At 38.5% G+C, this 24,960-nt stretch overlaps 1 protein-coding gene across 1 annotated transcript in view; it reads right to left on the reverse strand.

Moving 5' to 3' along the window:
- Positions 1-24,090, reverse strand: part of LOC139718532 (sodium/myo-inositol cotransporter-like) — a 28,976-nt gene extending 4,886 nt beyond the window's left edge. The window contains exons 1-10 of the mRNA XM_071630004.1: positions 23,949-24,090; positions 22,183-22,254; positions 20,933-21,037; positions 14,149-14,208; positions 13,463-13,567; positions 10,569-10,674; positions 8,495-8,575; positions 7,073-7,284; positions 6,426-6,561; positions 5,383-5,490 (exon numbers count right to left, since the gene is read on the reverse strand). Coding sequence (XP_071486105.1) covers positions 5,383-5,490; positions 6,426-6,561; positions 7,073-7,284; positions 8,495-8,575; positions 10,569-10,674; positions 13,463-13,567; positions 14,149-14,208; positions 20,933-21,037; positions 22,183-22,254; positions 23,949-24,038 — 1,075 coding nt within the window. The 5' untranslated portion in view covers positions 24,039-24,090. The remainder of the gene's footprint in view (positions 1-5,382; positions 5,491-6,425; positions 6,562-7,072; positions 7,285-8,494; positions 8,576-10,568; positions 10,675-13,462; positions 13,568-14,148; positions 14,209-20,932; positions 21,038-22,182; positions 22,255-23,948) is intronic.
- Between the last annotated feature and the right edge of the window lie 870 nt (positions 24,091-24,960).

Genomic DNA, 24,960 nt, shown 5'->3' on the forward strand with positions numbered 1-24,960 from the left:
GTGTGCTTTATCACCAGCCAGTGAGTTCTACCAAAGATCGTACACTGAAGTGTACGATCTTTGGTTCTACAGTCACATCACACGCAAATCACATCATTACACATACACGGTATTAACACTCATTCACGTACAGGAAAGTCCTCAAGTCTCCTCCAAAAATCCATCGAAAATCCCAAATTCCACAGTCAAAAGTGCAGAATCGGAACTTTTCCAAGCGCGCGCGAATTAAGTCCAGTTTTAAGAGTATTGTCTACGCGACGGGTCGCGGAAAAAGCGCTAAAAATCGAGAAATACGCCGTTTTCTTGCGGGATATTTTGATTATAGCAAGCCGAGAGTGTGATGATATCAAAGGTCGTATGAGTGTACGATCTTTGATGGTACGATTGTATCCACAAAAGCGCAAAAGAAAAACAAAATTTACGTACCCCCTAGGCAATTACCCCTATGATTAGTGTCTACGGGAATTATTCAATGCAAGGGTTGAATGCAAATGTCTACTGCACCAGTATTCGGCCACCAACGAGCGCCGCAACGTCCCCGATGCAATTTTGCACCAACAGTGTAGAGCGCGATGCATTTTCAGCGGCCTTGCACACGCATTGACATTGAGCACGCATATCGTGCAGTGTGACTGCGACCGAGCAAATGCTCCTCCAACGAAAAAAACAGTCAATGTTAATTTGAAAAATCATCAAAATACGGGCCAGTTTGTGATGAAGGAGAACGAACTTTCATAAATCTAGAAGGACATAGTCCCTCAAATAGGCCTAAACGTAAATTTCGGAATTCTTACGAACATTTGAGCAGCGAAGTCGGATCGTTTGGGAGTTTATGTTTTCGTATGGTAGCGGAAAATCGCAAAGTGAGAAACGGGAAATTTTCGGAGTGGTCACTATATACCATGGGGTCAAAACTTCAAGGTCACATAGAATTTGCAAGGGTCAACCGATTATCACCAAAATCTAATCGATTCTTTCCTGCCATTATCCAAACATCCCCATAACATTTCGTGCAAATCCGTTTACCCGTTCTCTTGTTATCTTGTACACAAACAAACAAACAAACAAACAAAAAACAAACAAACAAACAAACAAACAAACAAACATACGGAACCCTTTACATAACCCCCTGCCGATTTTCATCGGCGTGGGTAAAAAGAAAAACAAAATTTACGTACCCCCTGGGCAATTACCCCCCTACGGCAATTATTCAATGCAAGGGTTGAATGCAAATATCTACTGCACCAGTATTCGGTCACCAACGAGCGCCGCAACGTCCGCGATGCAATTTTGCGCCAACAGGGTAGAGCGCGATGCATTTTCACCGGCCTTGAACACGCATTGACAATGAGTGCGCATATCGTGCAGTGTGACTGGGACCGAGCAAAATTATTTCATGATTGAGGAATGCTCCTCCAACAAACAAACAAAAAAAGAATCAATGTTAATTTGAAAAAATCACCAAATACGGGACAGTTTGTGACGACGGAGAGCGAACCCCGAACTTTCATAAATCAAGAAGGACATAGTTCCTCAAATAAACGTAAATTTCGAAATTCTTACGAATGGTGTTGAGCAGCGAAGTTGGATCGTCTTACGAACAGAGTTGCATGCAGCGAAGTCGGATCGTTTGGGAGATACGCTTTTGTCTATGGCGCGCCGATCGACCAACAACACTGTTTATCGGCGATAAACACTTTATCGAGCGATAAACTCTGTTTATCAAGATGAAGCTCTGTTTATCACACCTTTATCAACTGATAAACTGAATTTTTCTCGATAAACACTGTTTATCGGCGGTCGATAAACAGTGTTTATCACAAAAAACTCTGTTTATCGGTCGATCGATAAACATAGTTTTTCTCGACAAACATTGTTTGTCACTTGATAAACAGTGTTTTTCGTTCGATAAACACTGTTTATCGCCGATAAACAGTGTTTTTTCAGTGTTTATCGCCGATAAACAGTGTTTTTCGGCGATGAACAGTTAATCGGCATTATTGATCAAATGGCGCGCCATATTTGTATGGTAGCGGAAAATCGCAAAGAAACGGAAAATGTTCGGAGTGGTCACTATATGGGGTCAAAACTTCAAGGTCACACAGAATTTGCAAGGGTCAACCGATTATCACCAAAATCTAATCGATTCTTTCCTGTCATTATCCAAACATTCCCTGAACATTTCGTGCAAATCCGTTTACCCGTTCTCTTGTTATCTTGTACACAAACAAACAAACAAACAAACAAACAAGCATACAAACAAACAAACAAACAAAAAACAAACAAACAAACAAACAAACAAACAAACATACGGAACCCTTTACATAACCCCCTGCCGATTACATCGGCGTGGGTAACAAAGTGACTTACAGTCGGCATGTATACGAGATACATTAGAAAAATTGAATAACAGAAATAAAGAACGGACACAAAAAAATATAAAACTAGAGAGGGGCCGTCAAAGGCGGCAGACCCACGCCTAAGTACAAAGTCGGGGTAAACATAATGTGCATTCGGTCATCTACCAGAATTCGGCCACTTAATTGCCAGTGTGCTTTATCACCAGCCAGTGAGTTCTATCAAAGATCGTACACTGAAGTGTACGATCTTTGGTTCTACAGTCACATCACACGCAAATCACATAATTACACATACGGTATTAACACTCATTCACGTACAGGAAAGTCCTTAAGTCTCCTCCAAAAATCCATCGAAAATCCCAAATTCCACCGTCAAAAGTGCAGAATCGGAACTTTTCCAAGCGCGCGCGAATTAAGTCCAGTTTTAAGAGTATTGTCTACGCGACGGGTCGCCGAAAAAGCGCTAAAAATCGAGAAATACGCCTTTTTCTTGCGGGATATTTTGATTATAGCAATCCGAGAGTTAGACAGAAAGATCCGTCTGTCCGGAGGACTCTTTATATTTTGCCATTAACGCTGTCCTCCGTAGACAGACGGAAGGTTGCAGTACCTATTGCTGTGTGGATGTTCTTAACCACTGTCTCTATGGAAAATTGGGTGAGGTACCTCACCCTTCTCGATTGCATCTAATTCACGGCCCTAGGTCGGCAAAATTAAGCTTGTATAGTGAAATTAGCTTTTTAAGAATACATTGAACTCACCAGATTAATGAATAATCCAAAATTTCAGTAGAATTTTCAACGTAAAACACAGCCTGTCGCGTCGTCACGTTCAAACTGCAGAAACATACACTATGAATCTATTAGCCAATCACATGCGAGGTAGCTTCTATGTGTTTGTTTTACTAAAACACGTACCCCGCATGTGATTGGCTTACAGATTCAAAATGGCGACTTACAGCTGGCGAACGGCGATGTTGCGATATCGATAAAATGTCTGCGTTATAACCGAGTTTATGTGAGTATTTCGATTGCAAAATTGAAAAATTTATCCCAAATATTGCTGCATAATGTGTCATGTCATGTCAAACTTGTTTGAATGTAAAAAAGCTGTCTGAAATTTGGTTTATCGTAACGTTTGATCTGTGCGCGACTGCTCCACACAGGAGCCGCAATCATTGACTTCGGTCTGTATCCGGAGGGGATCCGTGAAGCCAGACGCAGTCTCCGCGGAACATTCCCCGACGGACAGATACAGACCGATCTTTCGGTCAATCCGAGAGTGTGATGATATCAAAGGTCGTATGAGTGTACGATCTTTGATGGTATCCACAAAAGCAAAAAAGAAAAACAAAATTTACGTACCCCCTAGGCAATTACCCCTATGATTAGTGTCTACGGGAATTATTCAATGCAAGGGTTGAATGCAAATGTCTACTGCACCAGTATTCGGCCACCAACGAGCGCCGCAACGTCCCCGGTGCAATTTTGCACCAACAGTGTAGAGCGCGATGCATTTTCAGCGGCCTTACACACGCATTGACATTGAGCACGCATATCGTGCAGTGTGACTGCGACCGAGCAAAATGCTCCTCCAACGAAAAAAACAATCAATGTTAATTTGAAAAATCATCAAATATCAAAGGTCGTATGAGTGTACGATCTTTGATGGTATCCACAAAAGCAAAAAAGAAAAACAAAATTTACGTACCCCCTAGGCAATTACCCCTATGATTAGTGTCTACGGGAATTATTCAATGCAAGGGTTGAATGCAAATGTCTACTGCACCAGTATTCGGCCACCAACGAGCGCCGCAACGTCCCCGGTGCAATTTTGCACCAACAGTGTAGAGCGCGATGCATTTTCAGCGGCCTTGCACACGCATTGACATTGAGCGCGCATATCGTGCAGTGTGACTGCGACCGAGCAAAATGCTCCTCCAACGAAAAAAACAATCAATGTTGATTTGAAAAATCATCAAAATACGGGCCAGTTTGTGATGACGGAGAACGAACTTTCATAAATCTAGAAGGACATAGTCCCTCAAATAGGCCTAAACGTAAATTTCGGAATTCTTACGAACATTTGAGCAGCGAAGTCGGATCGTTGGGGAGTTTATGTCTTCGTATGGTAGCGGAAAATCGCAAAGTGAGAAACGGGAAATTTTCGGAATGGTCACTATACCATGGGGTCAAAACTTCAAGGTCACACAGAATTTGCAAGGGTCAACCGATTATCACCAAAATCTAATCGATTCTTTCCTGTCATTATCCAAACATTCCCTGAACATTTCGTGCAAATCCGTTTACCCGTTCTCTTGTTATCTTGTACACAAACAAACAAACAAACAAACAAACAAACAAACAAACAAACATACAAACAAACAAACAAACAAACAAACAAACAAACAAACAAACAAACAAACAAACATACGGAACCCTTTACATAACCCCCTGCCGATTTTCATCGGCGTGGGTAAAAAATACTCAGAGATGATGAATTACACTCCAAACAGTGCAACATACAGAATCACACACACACACACACACACACACACACACACACACACACACATTGTTATTTATTCAATAACAGTGGATATTTGTATCGTGTAGTAGAGCGCACAGGTTCACCTTTCGGTGTTCACGGCGCTTAACAAAACGTCAGTAATGCTATACAATATTTCACAATGTAATGTTAATCTGTCTGTATATTTTATCTATTTATTCATTCCATTTTCTTTTAGTAAGGTAGCCCTTTCAGTTCACTCGGAACTGCTCTACAAAGGGGCCCTGCATCACATACAAAATACAATTTGAGTAAAAAAACACAAACTTACAGACATGGTAACGAAGAGGAAACGCAAACACAAAATTATACAAATCAAGAGGGAACACACGAATGTAAATTAACCACGTTCGATAAATACTGTTATTTATATGTATAAACTCTTTGTATCCTTTGGAAAAGGCGTTCCACAAAGTAATACCACGATGTACAGTATTAAGATATGCCCACTTACCCACAGGAAGAACCGCCATGACCAGCCGGGGGTAGGCGATATTCGAGCACCCCGTCGTGCTGCCACACGCCGCCATGCACGTCTCGGCCGTTGCGCATCCTACGTCATCTATAGACGTATAATAGGGGAAAACATGACCTGAAATCACATATCGGTCAAGGGAATAAAGGACCAAGAAAGAATGCGTGGACATACCAAGGATGTTGTCATGTGCTGTAATCAATGTACTATTAATATTTCTTTTCAATTGCTTTCCTCATACTCAGCACAGCAGGGACTGAATTGTAATTGCGCATCCCCCCACTTAAAAAAAAGAGTTTTTCCAAACTGATACTGAAGTCGGTGATAAACAATTATACTTCAAAAAAGAATTGTAGATGTTACACGCCACTTTAATACGTCTACGAAATTAATCGTAAAGAAAGTCCAGGAAAAAAAAAAAAGGTTTTTAATTTGTGGTTGATGAAAAGTTTATAAAGAGTGGACCGCTGATACAGTTGACTTCTTTAATGACTGGTGTAGGTATCTTTCTCCAGTTGTCTCTTAAAACAGCAGCATCCCACTAATGAAACAATATGCTACAAGTATCGAGAGTTTCGACACGCTCGGGCATTTATTTAAACGTGCTCCAGTAAAACATTTTTCTCGTTTTGTAGTAGCCACACTCATATAGTAAGTTTTACCCCCTTCTCATATTATTCCTTTTTTCTGCCTTCTGTGGAATTCCAGCATATAGGGGCACTGAGGTAATGTGCAGTATACAAGAAATGAAGTTGAGAAGCACTATTACTACTATTGCTTTTATTATCATTATCATTACAATCATAATCATCATCATATTATCATTGTTATTATCGCTATTATCATTATTATCGTTATTATCATTATTATTATTATCATCATCATCATTAGTAGTAGTAGTAGTAGTAGTATTATCATTATTATTATTACTATTATTATTGTTATTATTATTATTATTATTATTGTTATTATCATCATCATCATCATCATCATCATCATTTTATCAAAACTACAACACTAACCTGGAAACATAATCCTGCTGATCATCCCGGGGAGCACCATGAGGAACATTGGTAGGAATTTGATGTAGCCAGCGAGGAGACACCCTCCTTGAGCGTGAGACAGACTCTTAGCCGCCAGAGCTCGCTGAACCATCATCTAGATATGTTAAAGTAAATAGACGGTGGGCCGATTTATACGAATGTATTCAAAATATAATGTATGTAGCGAAATAAGTTCATAAGGATGGTTGATGAATATAGATAAAGAGTTCTCCAGACACATCCAAAAGTTGTTACCTGTGACAGTTTCGACGACGCGACGGGCTGTCATCTTTCTCAAAAAAAAGAAGAATCTAATTGGCAACCGATGATTTGGCGCCAATCAACAATCACCCAGGTGTGACATATCTTTTTTTTTCCATATAGGCCTGCTAACGAGTGACGTCACAGGCCTCTTATAAATATCTTCTAATTCATATATATTTTCCCCGAGTATCTATTAACGAGGTATGCAATATAAGGATCCCTTACTGATAAAAACAAATTAATGTATAAATATACAATTGTTTTTATGACTCATGGCATCATGAAGCTTTTTTTTTTGTTAGCTTTCCCTGTTAAACCGCGTAGCAGCGGATAACCGCACGCTACCAAAACACTGTCTTCACCTGATCCGTACACCAGTACCAGATGGAGGCTGGCGTCTGGCCGAGCAGAAATCCGGCCCACGGCATATCCGAATTGGTCGGATGTCTGAGCATTTTGAAAGAATCTGCTCGAGGATATCCGCACGTCGTATTCGGATTGTAGAGAGTTGTGTTCGGTATTGCGTTCATATATTTCACCTGGAGCTCCTGGTAGCCGCCTACTTGTACGAAACCTGTGTTTGAAAAGGAGACAAGACATAATGAAGACATAATGAAACAAAATAATCGGTATTATGTATAATACATAGGTTGGAATGGAATCGGAGTAGGCCTATACAATCTTGCATGGGCCATGAAAACAGGGGACTGATGGCTGCCCCCCCCCCCCACAAACACACAATCCTCATAACTCCACACACTTTGGCTCTAAAATAGTAAAAAAAACATACATTTTGTCTGCTAGCAACCCCATATTCCCCGCCCCCACAAAAGGACTATACAAAAGAAAAAGTACATCCCCGAGAAGGTCATTAATAACTTTGGATCGGGGGGGGGGGGGCATTCGCTTGCCCCTGAACCCACGATGATACGTAAAATTAACTGCCCCTTCTCCTTCACAAACACATATCAATATGAAGAAACATAAACATAAACTTTTTTGTGGTTAGAGAGGGTATAGATGAAAGTATCTCGAAGATCGTATATCGTTGTAGAATAGATGGCAGGTATGATTTTCATTCAAGAAACGCCCTAACATGACATGCAAACTAAAGGTAATAGCTTCGGTATGACTTGGAAAGAGAACGGCTATAATAATATTTGCTTGTGCTATATACTCATTTTAAACACCTTTTGAACAGAATAGAAAATAAGTTAAAAAAGTAAAACGAGAAGCATTCCGAGGGCAAAACTTCCGCTATTCCGAATCATGATCCAGACCATTACCAAAAGTTAATTCACTTGTCCATCTTACCTCAACAGATCCACCTTTAAAACTTTATGAAAATAAATTTTCGAGTAATATTGAAACAACAACCTCCCTTGGCAACCAGCGGTATGCACCTAGAATCACCACAACCTTCATCTCATGTAAAATGATTTCCTGTTTGTATTTTGTATTGAAATACCAAATAATGATAATAATACATTATAATGATAACAATAATGATAATAATTATGATGATGATACTATCACTATTACTACTACTACTAGTACTACTACTACTAATGATAATAAATGATGATGGTGATTATTATTATTATTATTATCATTATTATTACTACTACTACTAGTACTATATTATCATTATTATTATTATTATTATACTATTATTATTATTATTATTATTATTATTATTATTATTATTATTATCATTATTCTATTGTTATTAACAAAATGTCGGCAAAAATGTAACTTCCTCGGAGGAGATTAATAATACTTACTCATCACCATGAGTATAAAGGCCCCGATAATCATAATGAAAAACTGCAGGGTGTCCGTGTAGATCACGGCCGCAAGACCACCTGAAATACGAAGGAGAAACAACAGCAAAAGAAATATGTTACAATTGTATGTTACTATTGTGTTTTATATATACAATGTATATATATATATATATATATATATATATATATATATATATATATAGTGAAAACTTTAAGCAAAGAAAACCCCATTTTCTTTGCTCAAAGTTTTCACTATTTATTTTTGTTTCTGGTCAGTTTTCCCTCTCTTTATATAATATATATACATAAAATAGATAAAGGAAACCGTCGATATGAAAGGCAAAGGTTACAGAAATAAGTTAACAAAATATCACTCGGAACTGCTCTACCGAGGGGCCCTGCATCACATACAAAATACATTTTAAGTAATAAACACAAACTTAAACCTTACAGACCAGGTAACAAAGAGGAAACACAAACACAAAATTATGCAAATCGAAAGAGCGCATACACGAGAAACAGTCTGACAGTTGTACAAAAGCCATTGAAACAAATAGATAAATAAATAAGATCAAGTCCAGGAAAGTAAAGAAGAAAATATAATACATGTAGTAGAAAATACTAACGGCAGTGACAATGATATCATTGACAGCAAAAAATGTTTCATATAGTGAGCGCTATATAATGAATTAGTCTTTCAAATGCACTGAGGAACGTGACAGGAAGTTGTGTGGGTATAGGGGGACGGGATGGGGGGGGGGGGGTGGAAAAGGGGGAGGGGCGAAGGGGCAATACGTAATTGCGGATACTTGTAATACGATGGTTATGCTCACGAGCATGATTTTTGTATTCGCTGTTAGCCAGTCATTGCCATGTAGCATCTTTTTTTTTTTGGGGGGGGGGGGGCACAACTGTCAGAGCACTCAAAAGGATGCAGTAAACATATTGAGTTTAGAGTGTCTTCTTTGTTTGGCCGAAATATTCATCTTATTTGTCCATTATTCTGGTTTTTTGATGGTGCAGAGAAAATAGACGTATTCAATTGATTTGGTCTTGATTCTTCTCAGAAGGGGGTAACACTTATGTTTCCTTAGGCTCTGACGAAGCCGCCAAAAAAGACGGTGATGACTCTTCTGTTAAGGGAGCAAATTACATGTCATTTCTTGCATTTGAACTATGTGATTTGAATTCTGATCGGAAGAAAGTCATTATTCTAAATGAGTTTTCTTCTTGACCATGAAGAATCTTTAACTATCATTTCTTCCTGTTACAAAATCGCCCCGCTTAAAATGTAGATCACTCATGTAAAGCTAAACAGACCTTTTTCCATCCCTTATATGAAGTCTACCATGTCATGTATCTACCAGCACATATATTTAAAGGTACAGCTGATTAGGATCAGTGGTTTTAAAAATCTTCGAGTTATTACATTTGATGCATATGTGCAGGTCAGTTGTATCACAAAACATCATACTATAATGTAGAAAGAAATTGCAATAAAACCTAAAATATAAGGAGATATCACTATTTCTCTCAATAAACCATACCTATGTAGACGGCTTAGTCTGGAAACACTTGAAACTATTGTTTACATTTTGCATATTTAACAATACTTAACATTGGTTATCCTGAGTAAAATATTTACATTGGTTATTTCTATCCCTAACTCACATTTTAGAACTATTTTGAAGCATCAAATCTGGGCTTTTGTTTCATCTGCAAATGGTGAATAATGCCTTTAATATTATCATTAATGCTTCGTCACTGCCATGCAAGAACAGCAGTTATGATCGTGTGCTGCGAAAGGATCCTCTAAAAAAAAATCCGGGTCAGAACTGACCCGGAACCGGGTCTGTTGGGGTCACATCCCGTTCCGGATCAAAATGATCTGGAATTTGGTCATGAAGACCCGGAATGGGGTCACCATGACCCAATTCATGACTCTGAATGGGGTCATATCTGACCCCATTCAGAGTCATTTCTGATCCGGAACGGGATGTGACCCCAACGGACCCTTTCCGGGTCAGTTCTGACTCGGATGATTTAAGAGTGGATGATAAGTTCTACTCACCCGTCACGGTGCATACTGCCGTCAGGGCTAAAAGGAGTATAATCGAGAGGTATATATTCCAATGCAGGGCTTGTTGGATGAAGAGAGCTCCCGAATATAAATCCACCTGTTATTGAGTCAAAACGGAGCAAATGAAATAATATTGTTCATTATATTGTTGCAACTAAGAGACATCTATTCATAGAGGGAACAATCACCGAAGTGCTCGGAGTAATCGTGATGAAGTAGTTTGTAAAAGAAATATAATATATTTCAGGAAGTTTAAACAAACTCAAAGAAATTTCTACACTGAGTGGTTTAAGACACCTTAAAGAGATGGTATAGTTTTGGTTGAGATGGGGGATTCAGATTTTAGCTTTTTGCGAGATGATTAGAAACCGCTTGTGAAACATTAGAAAGCATACAATTCGAAGAAGAATTAAAATATTGTTTGATAAAAATCGGTTTTAAAAAGGCTGAGATATAAAAAAAAGTAAAACAAAGTGGTCCTAATAAAAGGTGGGTCCCACCTTTCATTAGGATCTCTTTGTTTCTGGATATCTCAGCAACTTCAAAACCGATTTTCATCAAATAAGCTTTGAATTCCTCTTAGGAGTGATGTTCTTTCATATTCTATGAGAAGCTTCTTATTATCTCATACAAAGTTGGAAACCTAAAGCCACATTTCAACCAAAACTATATACACCATCCCTTTAAAAGCAAGAATTTAATTCCGCACGACAGACACGTACTGTATTCCTCGGCAAGGATGTCTTAGTCATGTGATTGTGACGTCACTTCCGAATTGGTCTGCATTTAGTTTGTTTTGTTGAGAAGGTCGGAAAGCTTTCTTGATTTCGTTTTCCAGCGAAAAATTCTCTATCTGGGAAAATGTATAGTGACGCAATCATGAGTTTATTCTTTGCACAGACAACAGTTACAACAACAGCAACAGCGACAACAAAAAGCTCCACTACTACTACTGCTACTACTACTACTTCCACTGTTCCTAACACTGGTATGAATAACTTAAAAAAAATTATAGCACCATCGATCATTCAAATATTATTAGATGAACCAATGTTAACATCAACAATCAGCTAAAAATCCTTGGAAAGAATACCAAGCTCACATCCTTACGCATACACATATGAAAAAACACATGTAAGCCAAACACTGCGAACATTGGGGGAAAGAAGAAAGAAACCCACATTTCTGTGATCGGTATTAGTTTCTTTGGCGACAAGCAGAGCGATTGTAAACCGTCTCCGCGAAGTGTCGCCGTAAAGAATCTGGAATTCTTTTCACCGCCCGACGAACTACATGTATAGGGTTTAATTTGTTCCGTCATGTTTGCAGTTCGGGTTTTCGTTTTTCTTCGGACTTTGCTCCTCAGTAAAAGTATCCAAAGCCCACTGACCCCACAATTCAAAACTTTTCGAAAGTTTAAACATGAAATCAACGTGGGAACAGGCCGGTCAAATCTTGCATTTCATACGTACTTTATCAAAACTCAAAAGTAAGAAGTATCGAAATTAGTCAATCGCCACAGAGTCAGTCTGAAATTCTGGTAAGTTATATACTCGCTTGAAGGAACTATGTTTGAATGCTGATTGCAAAATCTGAACCTGAATCTGAGAAGCTGAGTGTCGGAATTTCCCATTCGTTCACTGGCGAGGCAATGTTCGTTCACAGATATCTTTGATATTGACAGTATCATTCTCAAAATTTGCAGGTGTTTTGGTGTTGGTTGTTTTTTCATAAATTTGAACATCATTACACAGCACGGTAACAAAATTTCACTCTTTTCTTCCAATTGAACTTCTACAATGTTAAACACTGTCATTTTCTTTCACCATGTTGGCAAACTCACACGCAATGACACCAACAAACACGCCTACAAATCGAGATGACATAGGGACGTATACTTTTACTAAGCGTGTCTTTAAAGGTCACTGGTATCCATGGTGACAGACTGAGAGGCTCTCATTGTCGTCTGCTCAAACCAACCCGCGTTATTCTTGGATCTTAATTCTGCATGTGTATATACAAACAGTACTGTTTACTCTTGTTGGTGTTGTATTGGCAAGGGTCTTTCAACTGTCTGTTCCTTTCACTCACGCACATCAAACACAGAACTCGAATTCTAAAATTTCAGTAAAAGATGAAAACAGCACCGTGATAAAAACCCGCGGGAAGTGAAGTAGAAAGAACAATAATTATGTGGGGGTGGGGTATGGTGGCGCAGAACTGTTACAGTGGTGAGCAAATAATCTATGTCCGTCACGCAATTTTGTGGCTAAATTTGCACCTCCGAGCGAGTGTCCAACGTGGGTCAAAACAATATTCTATCCCGGGAACAATATGGAGAAATAGAAGGTCACTTTAATCGGTGAAACGGGTTGATTAAAATACATTAAATACATTAAAATAATGTTGCGCGTACATAAGGGAATCCTATTATCACCACTTCACCATATTGTAAACTAAGCGCGGTGCTATTCACGATATTTTTTTAATGTATTCTTTCTTGAGCATTTTGACTCTTTCAATAAAAACACATTTTAGTAGGTTTGTAATGTAAATAAGACTTAGGGCCGACGTTGGTTTACTTTTCAAACGCACTCCTATGATCTTTCATTAAGTACCTTAGCAAATCAACCTACCTGATTGTCAACCTTCTTATAGAGGATACAGAATACGGCGATATCCTTCATATACGCGATATCCATGATATAGGCCTACGTTCAGTGGAGAAATATAAAGGGAACTGGCTTTCGAATATAATCATGTTTTGTAAGATTATTGCACGTGTCAACGGGGATCCTTCTATATATAATCGAGATATCTCGAGACATCCGTTGAGTGACCTTTCACATTCAGTTTAACCCATTTCAAACAGAAAAATTATTTACCGATATTTTTGTAAAGATATAGAGGATGAGCGACAGGATGGCCAGGTAGACGCGAATTCGCTGTCCCCCAAATCGCTTGGACATGTATTCCGGGAGAGTGGAGACCTGTCAGCAGCGAAAAGAACATTTGCATTAATGAGCAAAACAACTTACAAAGTTGATTAAACAAACAGCTGATATGACAGACCACTTCATGTGTGTCATTATTCAGAATTAAACGTACAATTAGTCTTATATCATTCTCATGACCCTGTTTAGTCCGAAACGATAGGAAAATTTTGAGTTTTTGATGGCATTGCTATACCTGAACTAAGTACGGTATGTGGTTGCGATTCAACTCTGCCATTTTTCAAAGTGAAACTAAAACTTCCATAACAATCTTAATGAAACTTCTACTGCTGTGTTCATTTGATTTTAGTATTTTAAAGTCAGATTGAAAATTGAATTACATTTTGACATCACAATACACTGGTGTTTATAAAAGCAGGCTAAATAATTTTCATGAGCAAGGGATTTCTTTAAATCATCATGATACGTATGCATTAATCCTTCTGCGCTTTGAGCATTTAGAAAACTGTGCAGAGAAATGACTGAAATCGATTCAAACTGTGCATTTCTGTGAAAAAAAAGTCATCATTTTGAAACCGATCTCTACTTTGATGTATTTCTGAGCTAAACTTTCTCACCCCGCTGGCGATGTAGACGGGTAGGAAGATCCAGCCGAGGAGTTGCAGAAGAAGGCATGCCTGTGATTAAAAACAATAGAGAAACAAACCAACTGAACAAACAAACAAGCAAACAAGCAAAAAAAAAATGTATGCACTGCAAAAAGTCGGGTGTTAAAGGGATCGTATAGTTTTGGTTGAGACCTAACTTCTGGTTTCTTACATTTTTTTGGTGGGATAATGAGAAATCTCTTACGAAATGTGAAAAAGCATGTAATTCCAAGAGAAATTCAACGTTGATTTAATGAAAATTGGTTTTGAAATGGCTGAAATATCCAAAACGGAGTGATCCTATTAAAAGGTGGGACCCACCTTTTGTTACGATTGCTTTGTTTTACTTTCTTTTTGGATGTCCCGGCCACTTCAAAACCGATTTTCATCATATAAAATTTGAATTCATCTTAGAATGGTATGCTTTGTACCATTTCATAGGTGGTTTCTTGGTATCTCACAAAAAGTTAACAGCCCAATAATCCTCATCTCCACCAATACTATACCATCCCTTTGAATATGAAACATCGAGCTGGTGTTGAATTTAAGGTGTTCATTTGAAGTGTTACTTTAACACAAAAAGGTCCCGCTTCAAAATACAAAACTTTTTTAATAGGTAATAGATTCCTGTTTTTCTTGTTGATGTTGAACTTCAACAAGACGAACAAGAACTTCCAAATAACGAACTTGTTTTTTTTTTGTGTGTGTGTGTTTTTGTTTTGTTTTTGTTTTTGTTTTGCTTTTTAACTGTGAACACACCTACACCACATTTACACCAGAGGGCATGCTCTCCTATTCACACTGGATGGGTGTTACACCATTGAACTGACCACCAGCAAAGTCAAATTAACATCATGTATAGTGTCATTGTTGAATTAACACCAGCGCAGTGTCAAAATACCATCATCTACAGTCAGTGTCAAAATACCACCATCTACAGTCAGTGTCAAATCAATACCACGAAATGCCAGGTGAACACTTTTCAACGCCATCACAACATGCTTTGTGCACCTGTCGGTGTGGTCCTGTATTGACACTGGTTTGTGTTAGATTTAACACCCATGGTATTACATCTGTAACATCTGTAACGTAACATCCGTGTATCTTTTTGCAGTGTGGGAATATTTAACTACATTATTCTGGAGGAAGGGTGTAATAACAAAAGTGACATACCATATCTGTATCCACTATGTGAATTTATTGTTACCCACGCCGATGAAAATCGGCAGGGGGTTATGTAAAGGGTTCCGTATGTTTGTTTGTTTGTTTGTTTGTTTGTTTGTTTTTTTGTTTGTTTTTTTGTTTGTTTGTTTGTTTGTTTGTTTGTTTGTATGTTTGTTTGTTTGTTTGTTTGTTTGTTTGTTTGTTTGTTTGTTTGTGTACAAGATAACAAGAGAACGGGTAAACGGATTTGCACGAAATGTTCAGGGAATGTTTGGATAATGACAGGAAAGAATCGATTAGATTTTGGTGATAATCGGTTGACCCTTGCAAATTCTGTGTGACCTTGAAGTTTTGACCCCATGGTATAGTGACCATTCCGAAAATTTCCCGTTTCTCACTTTGCGATTTTCCGCTACCATACGAACACATAAAGTCCCCAACGATCCGACTTCGCTGCTCAAATGTTCGTAAGAATTCCGAAATTTACGTTTAGGCCTATTTGAGGGACTATGTCCTTCTAGATTTATGAAAGTTCGTTCTCCGTCATCACAAACTGGCCCGTATTTTGATGATTTTTCAAATTAACATTGATTGTTTTTTTCGTTGGAGGAGCATTTTGCTCGGTCGCAGTCACACTGCACGATATGCGTGCTCAATGTCAATGCGTGTGCAAGGCCGCTGAAAATGCATCGCGCTCTACACTGTTGGTGCAAAATTGCACCGGGGACGTTGCGGCGCTCGTTGGTGGCCGAATACTGGTGCAGTAGACATTTGCATTCAACCCTTGCATTGAATAATTCCCGTAGACACTATTTCATAGGGGTAATTGCCTAGGGGGTACGTAAATTTTGTTTTTCTTTTTTGCTTTTGTGGATACCATCAAAGATCGTACACTCATACGACCTTTGATATTTGATGATTTTTCAAATTAACATTGATTGTTTTTTTCGTTGGAGGAGCATTTTGCTCGGTCGCAGTCACACTGCACGATATGCGTGCTCAATGTCAATGCGTGTGCAAGGCCGCTGAAAATGCATCGCGCTCTACACTGTTGGTGCAAAATTGCACCGGGGACGTTGCGGCGCTCGTTGGTGGCCGAATACTGGTGCAGTAGACATTTGCATTCAACCCTTGCATTGAATAATTCCCGTAGACACTAATCATAGGGGTAATTGCCTAGGGGGTACGTAAATTTTGTTTTTCTTTTTTGCTTTTGTGGATACCATCAAAGATCGTACACTCATACGACCTCTGATATCATCACACTCTCGGCTTGCTATAATCAAAATATCCCGCAAGAAAACGGCGTATTTCTCGATTTTTAGCGCTTTTTCCGCGACCCGTCGCGTAGACAATACTCTTAAAACTGGACTTAATTCGCGCGCGCTTGGAAAAGTTCCGATTCTGCACTTTTGACGGTGGAATTTGGGATTTTCGATGGATTTTTGGAGGAGACTTAAGGACTTTCCTGTACGTGAATGAGTGTTAATACCGTATGTGTAATGATGTGATTTGCGTGTGATGTGACTGTAGAACCAAAGATCGTACACTTCAGTGTACGATCTTTGGTAGAACTCACTGGCTGGTGATAAAGCACACTGGGTGATTTCAAGTTCGGTGCTAGTGCTAGTGCTAGTGCTAGCCCCCGAATAACAGCGTTAAATCGAGCTCCAACACCGACGGTCAGATTAACGAGGCGATACCGATCAAAATTATCGATCACCAGCACTAGGTGTCGGAATCACAGCACCGCGAGCTCCGCGGGAATTGCGCGACGAAAAAAGTGGTAGCGCATAGTTAAAGTCAAATGTGAAAAGATGTAGCCATGACTGTATAGTTTTAGACACATAACGAGGAAGAATAATTAAAGTGCCACAAATTTCATCCCTTCTTTAAAGCACAGTTATCCTAATTTTGCTCATAGGCTCAGATTTATAAAGCCATGTCGATGGTGTTCGTTTACGTTACGTGGGCGACCACTGCATTAGCATAGACTTTGCACGTAAAACGTGCAACTACTTATGGACGTAAATATGAGTCTCGCACGGCAACGCTAACACCAGCACCGAACTTGAAATGACGAAAATGATAATCCCTAGGGGCTAGTGTTAGTCAGTGGAGAAAAAGCACGTAAATCGCTAACACAAACGGCGGAGCTCGGTTCAGCAGACGACATTCAACACCGAGCCCAGCACCAGCAACCGGAAATACGTCATAATTTTGAGGTCAACTCCCAACACCGACGTGATTTCAAGTTCGGTTTTATCGCCGGTGCTAGTGCTATCTCAGCACTAGCACTAGCACTAGCACCGAACTTGAAATCACCCACTGGCAATTAAGTGGCCGAATTCTGGTAGATGACCGAATGCACATTATGTTTACCCCGACTTTGTACTTAGGCGTGGGTCTGCCGCCTTTGACGGCCCCTCTCTAGTTTCTATATTTTTTTGTTGTTGTTGATGTGATGACACTGCGAGGGAACAATAACTAAAAAATGACTCTTTAAATGCATCATATAGTGAAGAGATCACGAAGATTGCTATTGACTTGCATCCACCTAACTATGATTATTATTGCCGATCGTTTGTTATACAGCACATATGGAGTCTTTTTGCATTAAGACTTTATCTGTATTTCAACAACTTACAGATCGTAACCACATTGGTTGAGTTGGGGACTTAACTTTTTTGCAAGAAAATTACAAATCACCTATATGGAATATTAAAGATCATAAAATCTAGGTGGAATTGAAAGTTTGTTTGATGAAAATCGGTTTTGAAATGACTGAGATATTGAAACACAAAGTAAAGCATAGTGGTGGTAATAAAACGTGGGTCCTACATTTTAATAGTACTTCTTTGTATTTAGATATCTCAGTCATTTTGAAACCAGTTTTCATCAAATAAACTTCTAGTTCCTCTTAATAGTAAACATTATTCAATATTCCATATAAGTGGTTCCTAGTTATCGCAAAAAGTTAAAATTTGAATCCTCAGCTGAACTAAAACTAGACCATCTCTCGAAGGTGGTCGCATATGAACCCTTGAAATGTTTGAGGTAATTTTACCATTGAGGGCAGCGACGGACGTCCCGGTTCTAATCAATACCACTGAAGCACAGAGAAGTTTTTAAAGTAAAAAGTAGTACAGAAATGAGAAAACTTGAAACTAACGAATGATTTTGAAAAAAAAAACACATGAGAACATGATTACATAGCATCAAGACGTTGTGCGATAGCAGGGCATATGATAACAAAAAAAAAAACATTTTCATGTCTGTTTACTGAAAGGAGCAGATATGAAATAAAGTAAAGGAAAGAAAAAATAGATTCTAAGATTGCTTCTTGCACATTTAGTTTTGTTTTGTTTTGCTTTTTGAACGCGTGAGTGTGAAAAATCTCCTCCAACTAGTCCGCTAAATGAACTGTATTTTATGATGACAGGGTATTTTTATAGTAATTTTTATCGTCACCATTTCCGCCGACATACATTTGAAGTCTACAATATATGGTTGGTCAACAACGTAGTATTAAAAAGAAAATATAATGTTTGGTATACACAGAGATGCGTCGAGAGCTGTGTTATAGGTAAAATTACCCTGTGTGCTGTCACGCTGCACTTTGGATCAAGGTAGCGAGAAAGGGGCGTAGCCCTCTTCCCGCGTAATAGGGAGAAGAGGAAAGGTACACCTCACTCTTATAATCCAATGTTGACAGAGTCTCTATGGGCTCTGTCCTTATAAAAAGAAGGTGTGTGCTTATTGTGTTGCTCACGTTTATGCCTCTCCATCTTTTTTTTAACCTGCCAGATTATTTACAACGTGGAGAGGTCATTTCCCTCATATCTCTCTATTCTTTTTTAACAACAACAACAACAACACTGTAAATTAATAATGACACAAAATGTGTGTTTCATGTTATTCACAGCAGTAAGCCTCCGAACAATATCTCTCGATGTTATTTCAAGCAACAACGACACTGTAAAGTAAGAATGATTATACAAAAAGCGTGTATTTCATGTTGTACTCACAGCAATGGGCCAGTGAACAATATCATTCTATTATGTTATTTTAATACTGTAAAGTAATAATGACACATAATGTGTGTTTCATGTATTCACAGCAGTAAGCCTTAAAGGGATCGTACAGTTTTGGTTGAGACCTAATTTCAGGTTTCTAACATTTTTTGGTGAGATAATGAGAAACCTCTAATGAAATATGAAAGAGCATGTAATTCTATGAGGAATTCAACGTTTATTTGATGAAAATTGGTTTTGAAATGGCTGAGATATCCAAAAAAGAGCGATTCTAATAAAGTGTGGGACCCACACTTTATTACGATCGCTTTGTTTTACTTTGTTTTTTGGATGTTTCAGTCATTCCAAACCCGATTTTCATCAAATAAACTTTGAATTCCTCTTAAAATGGTATGCTCTGTACTATATCATAAGTGTTTTCTTGGTATCTCGCAAAAAGTTAAAAGCCCAATTCTCATCTCCACCAATACTGTACTATCCCTTTAAACAATATCTCTTGATGTTATTTCAAACAGCAATGACATCGTTAAGTAACAATGATTATACAAAATGTGTTTTATGTATTCACAGCAGTATGCCTCTATAATACAATATCTCTCTCTCTCTCTTTCTGTTATTTTAAACAACAATCACTCTGTAAAGTAAGAATATGATTATAAAAAATGTCCGTTTCATGGATTCACAGCAGTGGACCTTTGAACAATATATCTATATATTACTTTAAACAACAACAACACTATAGTAATGATGACAGGCCTACAATGTGTGTTTTTCATGTATTCACAGCAGTGGGTAACTGAACAATGTGCCGGTTGTGTATTGCAGGCGTTTGTATTGTTCCCGGATTGGAGAATAAAGCGTTACAACTTTGAATCATCTAATTTTATGGGCAACATTTCGAACGGAGATATCGCCTCCCTTCCCCCACCCCCCCCCCCCAAAAAAAAATCAATTTGATCAAAGTGCATCATTTTATTCCTGTCATTACAATCTACCGCATTCGTTGGGATATATACGACAGTCTTAAAATTTTGATTGCCGTCTACGTGTTTGTGTAGTATGTGCGTGTGAGAACTGTTACAAGTAATATGTAGTTCATGGTACACAGTAGTTACATTGTTCGCTTTCAACACTGAACAGAAATTGCTTGCCACTTTGTTCCTACTTTATACACCGGCCAATTAACTTCTTTTGTTATGTAAGTGTTACGTAGTTGCCACGGAACGCATAATCATGATCGCAGGGTACAAAGTCTGATAGAAATGATACACATTAATTATTACCACAAGAACATATTCCGTCACTAGCAAAGAGAGTGATAGGCCTTATGATGATAATTTCAATAGAAATTATTTGAGTATTTGATTAACATGACAGTTTACAACATAACGTTGGTATCAGTTCATCTCGCAGTTTCTGTAGTTAGCCTGTTTATGTCAAATCAAATCAAGTCAAATCATAACACATCAAATCAAATCAGATTAAAAAAAAAATCAGACCAAAGCAAATCAGGTGCTCCATCTTTTGGATTTCGTTGCCATGGTAACTATACTCACGTTGAATTCAAATGCTGCTACACCAATCCCCGCCGCTGCCCCCGAGCCAGCCAGACCGACGAAGTGCTCGCTCCCGATGTTGCTGGCAAAGAGCGAGGCGCCGACCTGCATGGATGGACGAAATTATGTCACAATCATGAAGAAAAGTAAATATGGGTCTCGAGTACAGCCGTCATCTTCTTCGTAAATTTCTTTGTTGGGGTGTTCATTTTCTTGAACTGCCATTAGGTCTCTTCTTCTTCATTTCCTTCTTTATAATATATTCATTTCCTTTATCATGAACTATATCAGTACTACTAGTCAACTGAGCTTACTTGTATTTTAGAGTAAGCGACGTTTCACGTCCTCTCCGGGACGCTTCATCAGGTCGATTTACTGATATAGTTCACGATCTACTTTACCTGGATGATTGAGAACATTCACAGACAGACCTTTCCTTTATCATTCTTGTTTTTTTTTCTTCTTCATCTTCATCCCTCCTACTTCATCTCATTCTCTGATTTCTTTTCTGCATCCTCCTTTCTCGTCTCCTCCTGTTTATTCTCTTATCTGGATGATTTGACCGAAGGTGGTGTAATATGCGTAGCATTTTATACTATTATACGGTCATAATATTCGGCAAGACAGTAACACAGTGCAAAGTATACACCAATTCGTCGTGTCCTATAAGGTCCTGCTCATATTGAGCGATGAATGAAATGAACTGAATATTAGTCCACCTCACTTCATTCAACATTGGATATGTCAAAGAGCGTACATCCTGGAGAAAAAAAAAAACCTACCCAAGCACACCCGACGGAGATGATACCAACAAATTCTAGTTAGACAAAATGGTAGTTTACCTGAAAGTTTTACGAAGAGTCAAACCTTTTTTATCTGAAAGGTTATACAAAGAAATCGCAATTCCTTTGATTCGAATTTGTAGGTTTCTGCTCGCTGGGCAGGAAAACTCCCAGAAGTACAAAACAGGACAGCGTTTTCAAATTTATGTCTCTCTCACTCAGTGTCTCTCTATTACAACCCCTTTCTTGCTCTCATTGCCGTATAATGAAATATCCTCTAGACATCACTTAGCCATAACTAAAGAAAGGAATGGTAATTATGATAATAAATCACTGCTATACATGTAACTGCCGTAAATCAAAACCAGTTTTATCCCAACGATCGGTGACCTCCTCCATAAAGACAGCAATAACAATATTGACAAATGAAAAGGCATCCTTTTAAATATTTCCACTTCATGGACTTACCGGAAGCCACGTCATGAACCTCCCGGCGAGAAAATAGCCACTCACTGTCCCTCGATTCGACCTGCATAGTGACTGAAAGGGACCAAAAAAAAAAAAAAAATGTTAAGGGTCATGTTTACCTTTGGGGAACAGTGATTTAAAAAAAGTTCAACATATCACATTTGATGCATTTATGTGTAGGTCTGTTGTATCACAATACATCCTACCATATAAAGATTTCGCAATAAAGCCTAAAATATAAGGAGATATCAGTATTTTTTTCTCATTAAACCATAACTGGAGACGGTTGAGTCTGGCAACATTTTTATTATAACTATTCTTCACATGTTATGTATTTAACAATACTTAACATTGATTATATAAACAACGGATCCAATTTTTTACAGTAGTTGTTTCTATCCCAAATTCACATTTTGGAACTATTTTAAAGCACTAATGCTCGGTTTTTGTTTCCTCTGCAAATGGTAAATTATGCCTTTAAAATAATGTGCGTCTCGCTGATGGCAGCATCTCCTGTATTTCTCTTGTCATGCTTGTATTGTCAAGTGTCACCTCAACCTAGATTGTTCCACGAAATTGGGAGAGGTTTCAACGAATAATGTTTGTAAGTAACCATCATACGTCTGTCTCGACAATGTTATCTATAACCATGTCGAAATTATGAGCGCAACGAAAGTTGTCATAATGTGTGGTGCCAGCATATTATTGAGTAGTGTTAGAAGCAGGAGGTAGTAATATACACGAATCGTAAAAGTAGAAAAAGTGGATTTAGAGGTAGTCATTGTCGTAAAGTACGTCGCATCGCAGTATAGAGGTTGAGTTAACAAGCGATTGTGTGGTATTCGCAGTAGTGGTGGTAGTAGTAGTAGTAATAGTAGTATATATAGTAGTAGTATATAATAGTAGTATTAGTATGTAGTAGTAGTAGTAGTAGCAGTAGTAGAAGTAGTATTATATAGTAGTAATAGTAGTAGTACATAGTAGTAGTAGTAGTAGTAGTAGTAGTAGTAGTAGAAGTAGTAGTAGTAGTAGTAGTATATAGTAGTAGTATATAGTAGTAGTAGTAGTAGTAGTAGTAGTAGTAGTAGGCCTAGTAGTAGAAGTAGAAGTAATGATATGTAGGTCAACTGGAGTATGATAGCAGAAGCGGTTGTAGTTATATACAGGTAGTATAATCAGAAGCTGTGGTATATAATGATGGTAGTATAGTAGTAGTAGTAACAGTAATAGTAGTGGTATAGCAGTAGTAAGAGTGGTAGTGGTGGTGGTGGATGGGTGATTGCAATTTTACTGAAAATATTGCATGTGGGAAAAGTAGGGTATAAATAGACCCAAATGATAACATGAGTTTCGTATAAGACGTGGGTCAATTTTGCTCAAAATTGCTAGAGGGATAATCATAACAACGGAGGCTTCAAGAAGGGGTTACAGCCGTCTAGTGAGTGACTATCGCTAATAGTGATAAGAGCAAGTCTGTAAGTTAACGAAATCGTAGAAGACCACCACTAACTTTACGACACGTCGACTGCAAGCAAGAAGATAGCTTCGCCAAAGAATGTAGGTCTACGAAACTTGCACGCTAAACGTATTGGCTTGTTTTTGTTCGATAGGTGTACACCCACCACGTGAATGTGTATTGACAGTCGGACGTAGGTCAGTATAATAGTAAGGCATGTTATCGAGCTTGACAACTTTCGTACATCGTTATGAATTAATTGGCAGAAATCTGAATAATTAGCAGTGGATCCACTTTTATTGGAACTTACGTATAGACCAACGAGAAGCACAAGCACAAAATACACTACGATGGCCACGTAGTCCCAAGCCGCCAAGCGGTACGAAATCTCCGTCGCCATCCCGCCAGATCGTCCGCGCTCGTTCGAACCTTTCGGTGTGCTTTATCCTTCGTGTGAGAGAGTGTGGGCGCCGCCGTGAAATAACAGTTCATTTCAAGGCACGACCGCATGTGCATACAATAATAGGCGACTCAGAACGGGCAAATAACAATACAAGTGCCTTTTTTGTTTTGGCGCCGAAGCATATCGTATAAGCCCACAGGGTGGCAGGGACGTGTGTAAGAAAACATAGTTTGATTTGTCTCCCTCCTTCTTTCTTGTTCTGTCATTATTTACCTCGCCGTATTTTTACTTCTCGTTCTTTCTCGACGCACTCCTCACAACGGGTTGTCTTTTCTTTGCAATGGTTGAATTAAACTTACGCGACATTAAGTCCCTACATAAGGTGAACAAGCATGTCGATATACCTACAATGGACTCTACTGGAAAATGAGAGCAGAAAAAGTACGTTGACATGATGATGATTTAAAAAAAAATAATGGTCAAAATGTAGGTCCTATATGTTTGTCCCTAATATCCATGCAGGAACTCATCTCTACTTTCGACATCTTATTTGCGTTCGGAATCATAGAGGATTTTAGAGAACAGATTTTTTTTTAATAATTTTATTGTTCATTATCTAGAATTAACCAGGGTCCCATTTCATTAAAAAAAAATGATATGATAGCATAGCAACTCTTGCTGGAATTGTAGCTGCCATGGTAACGACAAGACTCCAGCTTCCTGGTTGGCTGTTGCTATGAGAAGTTGCCATTCCAGCAAGAGTTGCTATCCTAACAGCTTTTATGGAAATAGACCCCCGAGAAGACATTACCTTCTTTGAAGGCATTTGAGTCTTCTCAGGTAATTTGTTGAAAGGGCTGGAGGCTGAGCGAAATAGTCACAACACTGCCTGACAACTTCAAACATATTTCAGCTTTCA

Source organism: Diadema antillarum, unplaced genomic scaffold (assembly GCF_040938485.1).
Source record: "Diadema antillarum isolate AM-2024a unplaced genomic scaffold, OU_Dant_1.0 scf00000095, whole genome shotgun sequence".
Classification (NCBI taxonomy): domain Eukaryota; kingdom Metazoa; phylum Echinodermata; class Echinoidea; order Diadematoida; family Diadematidae; genus Diadema; species Diadema antillarum.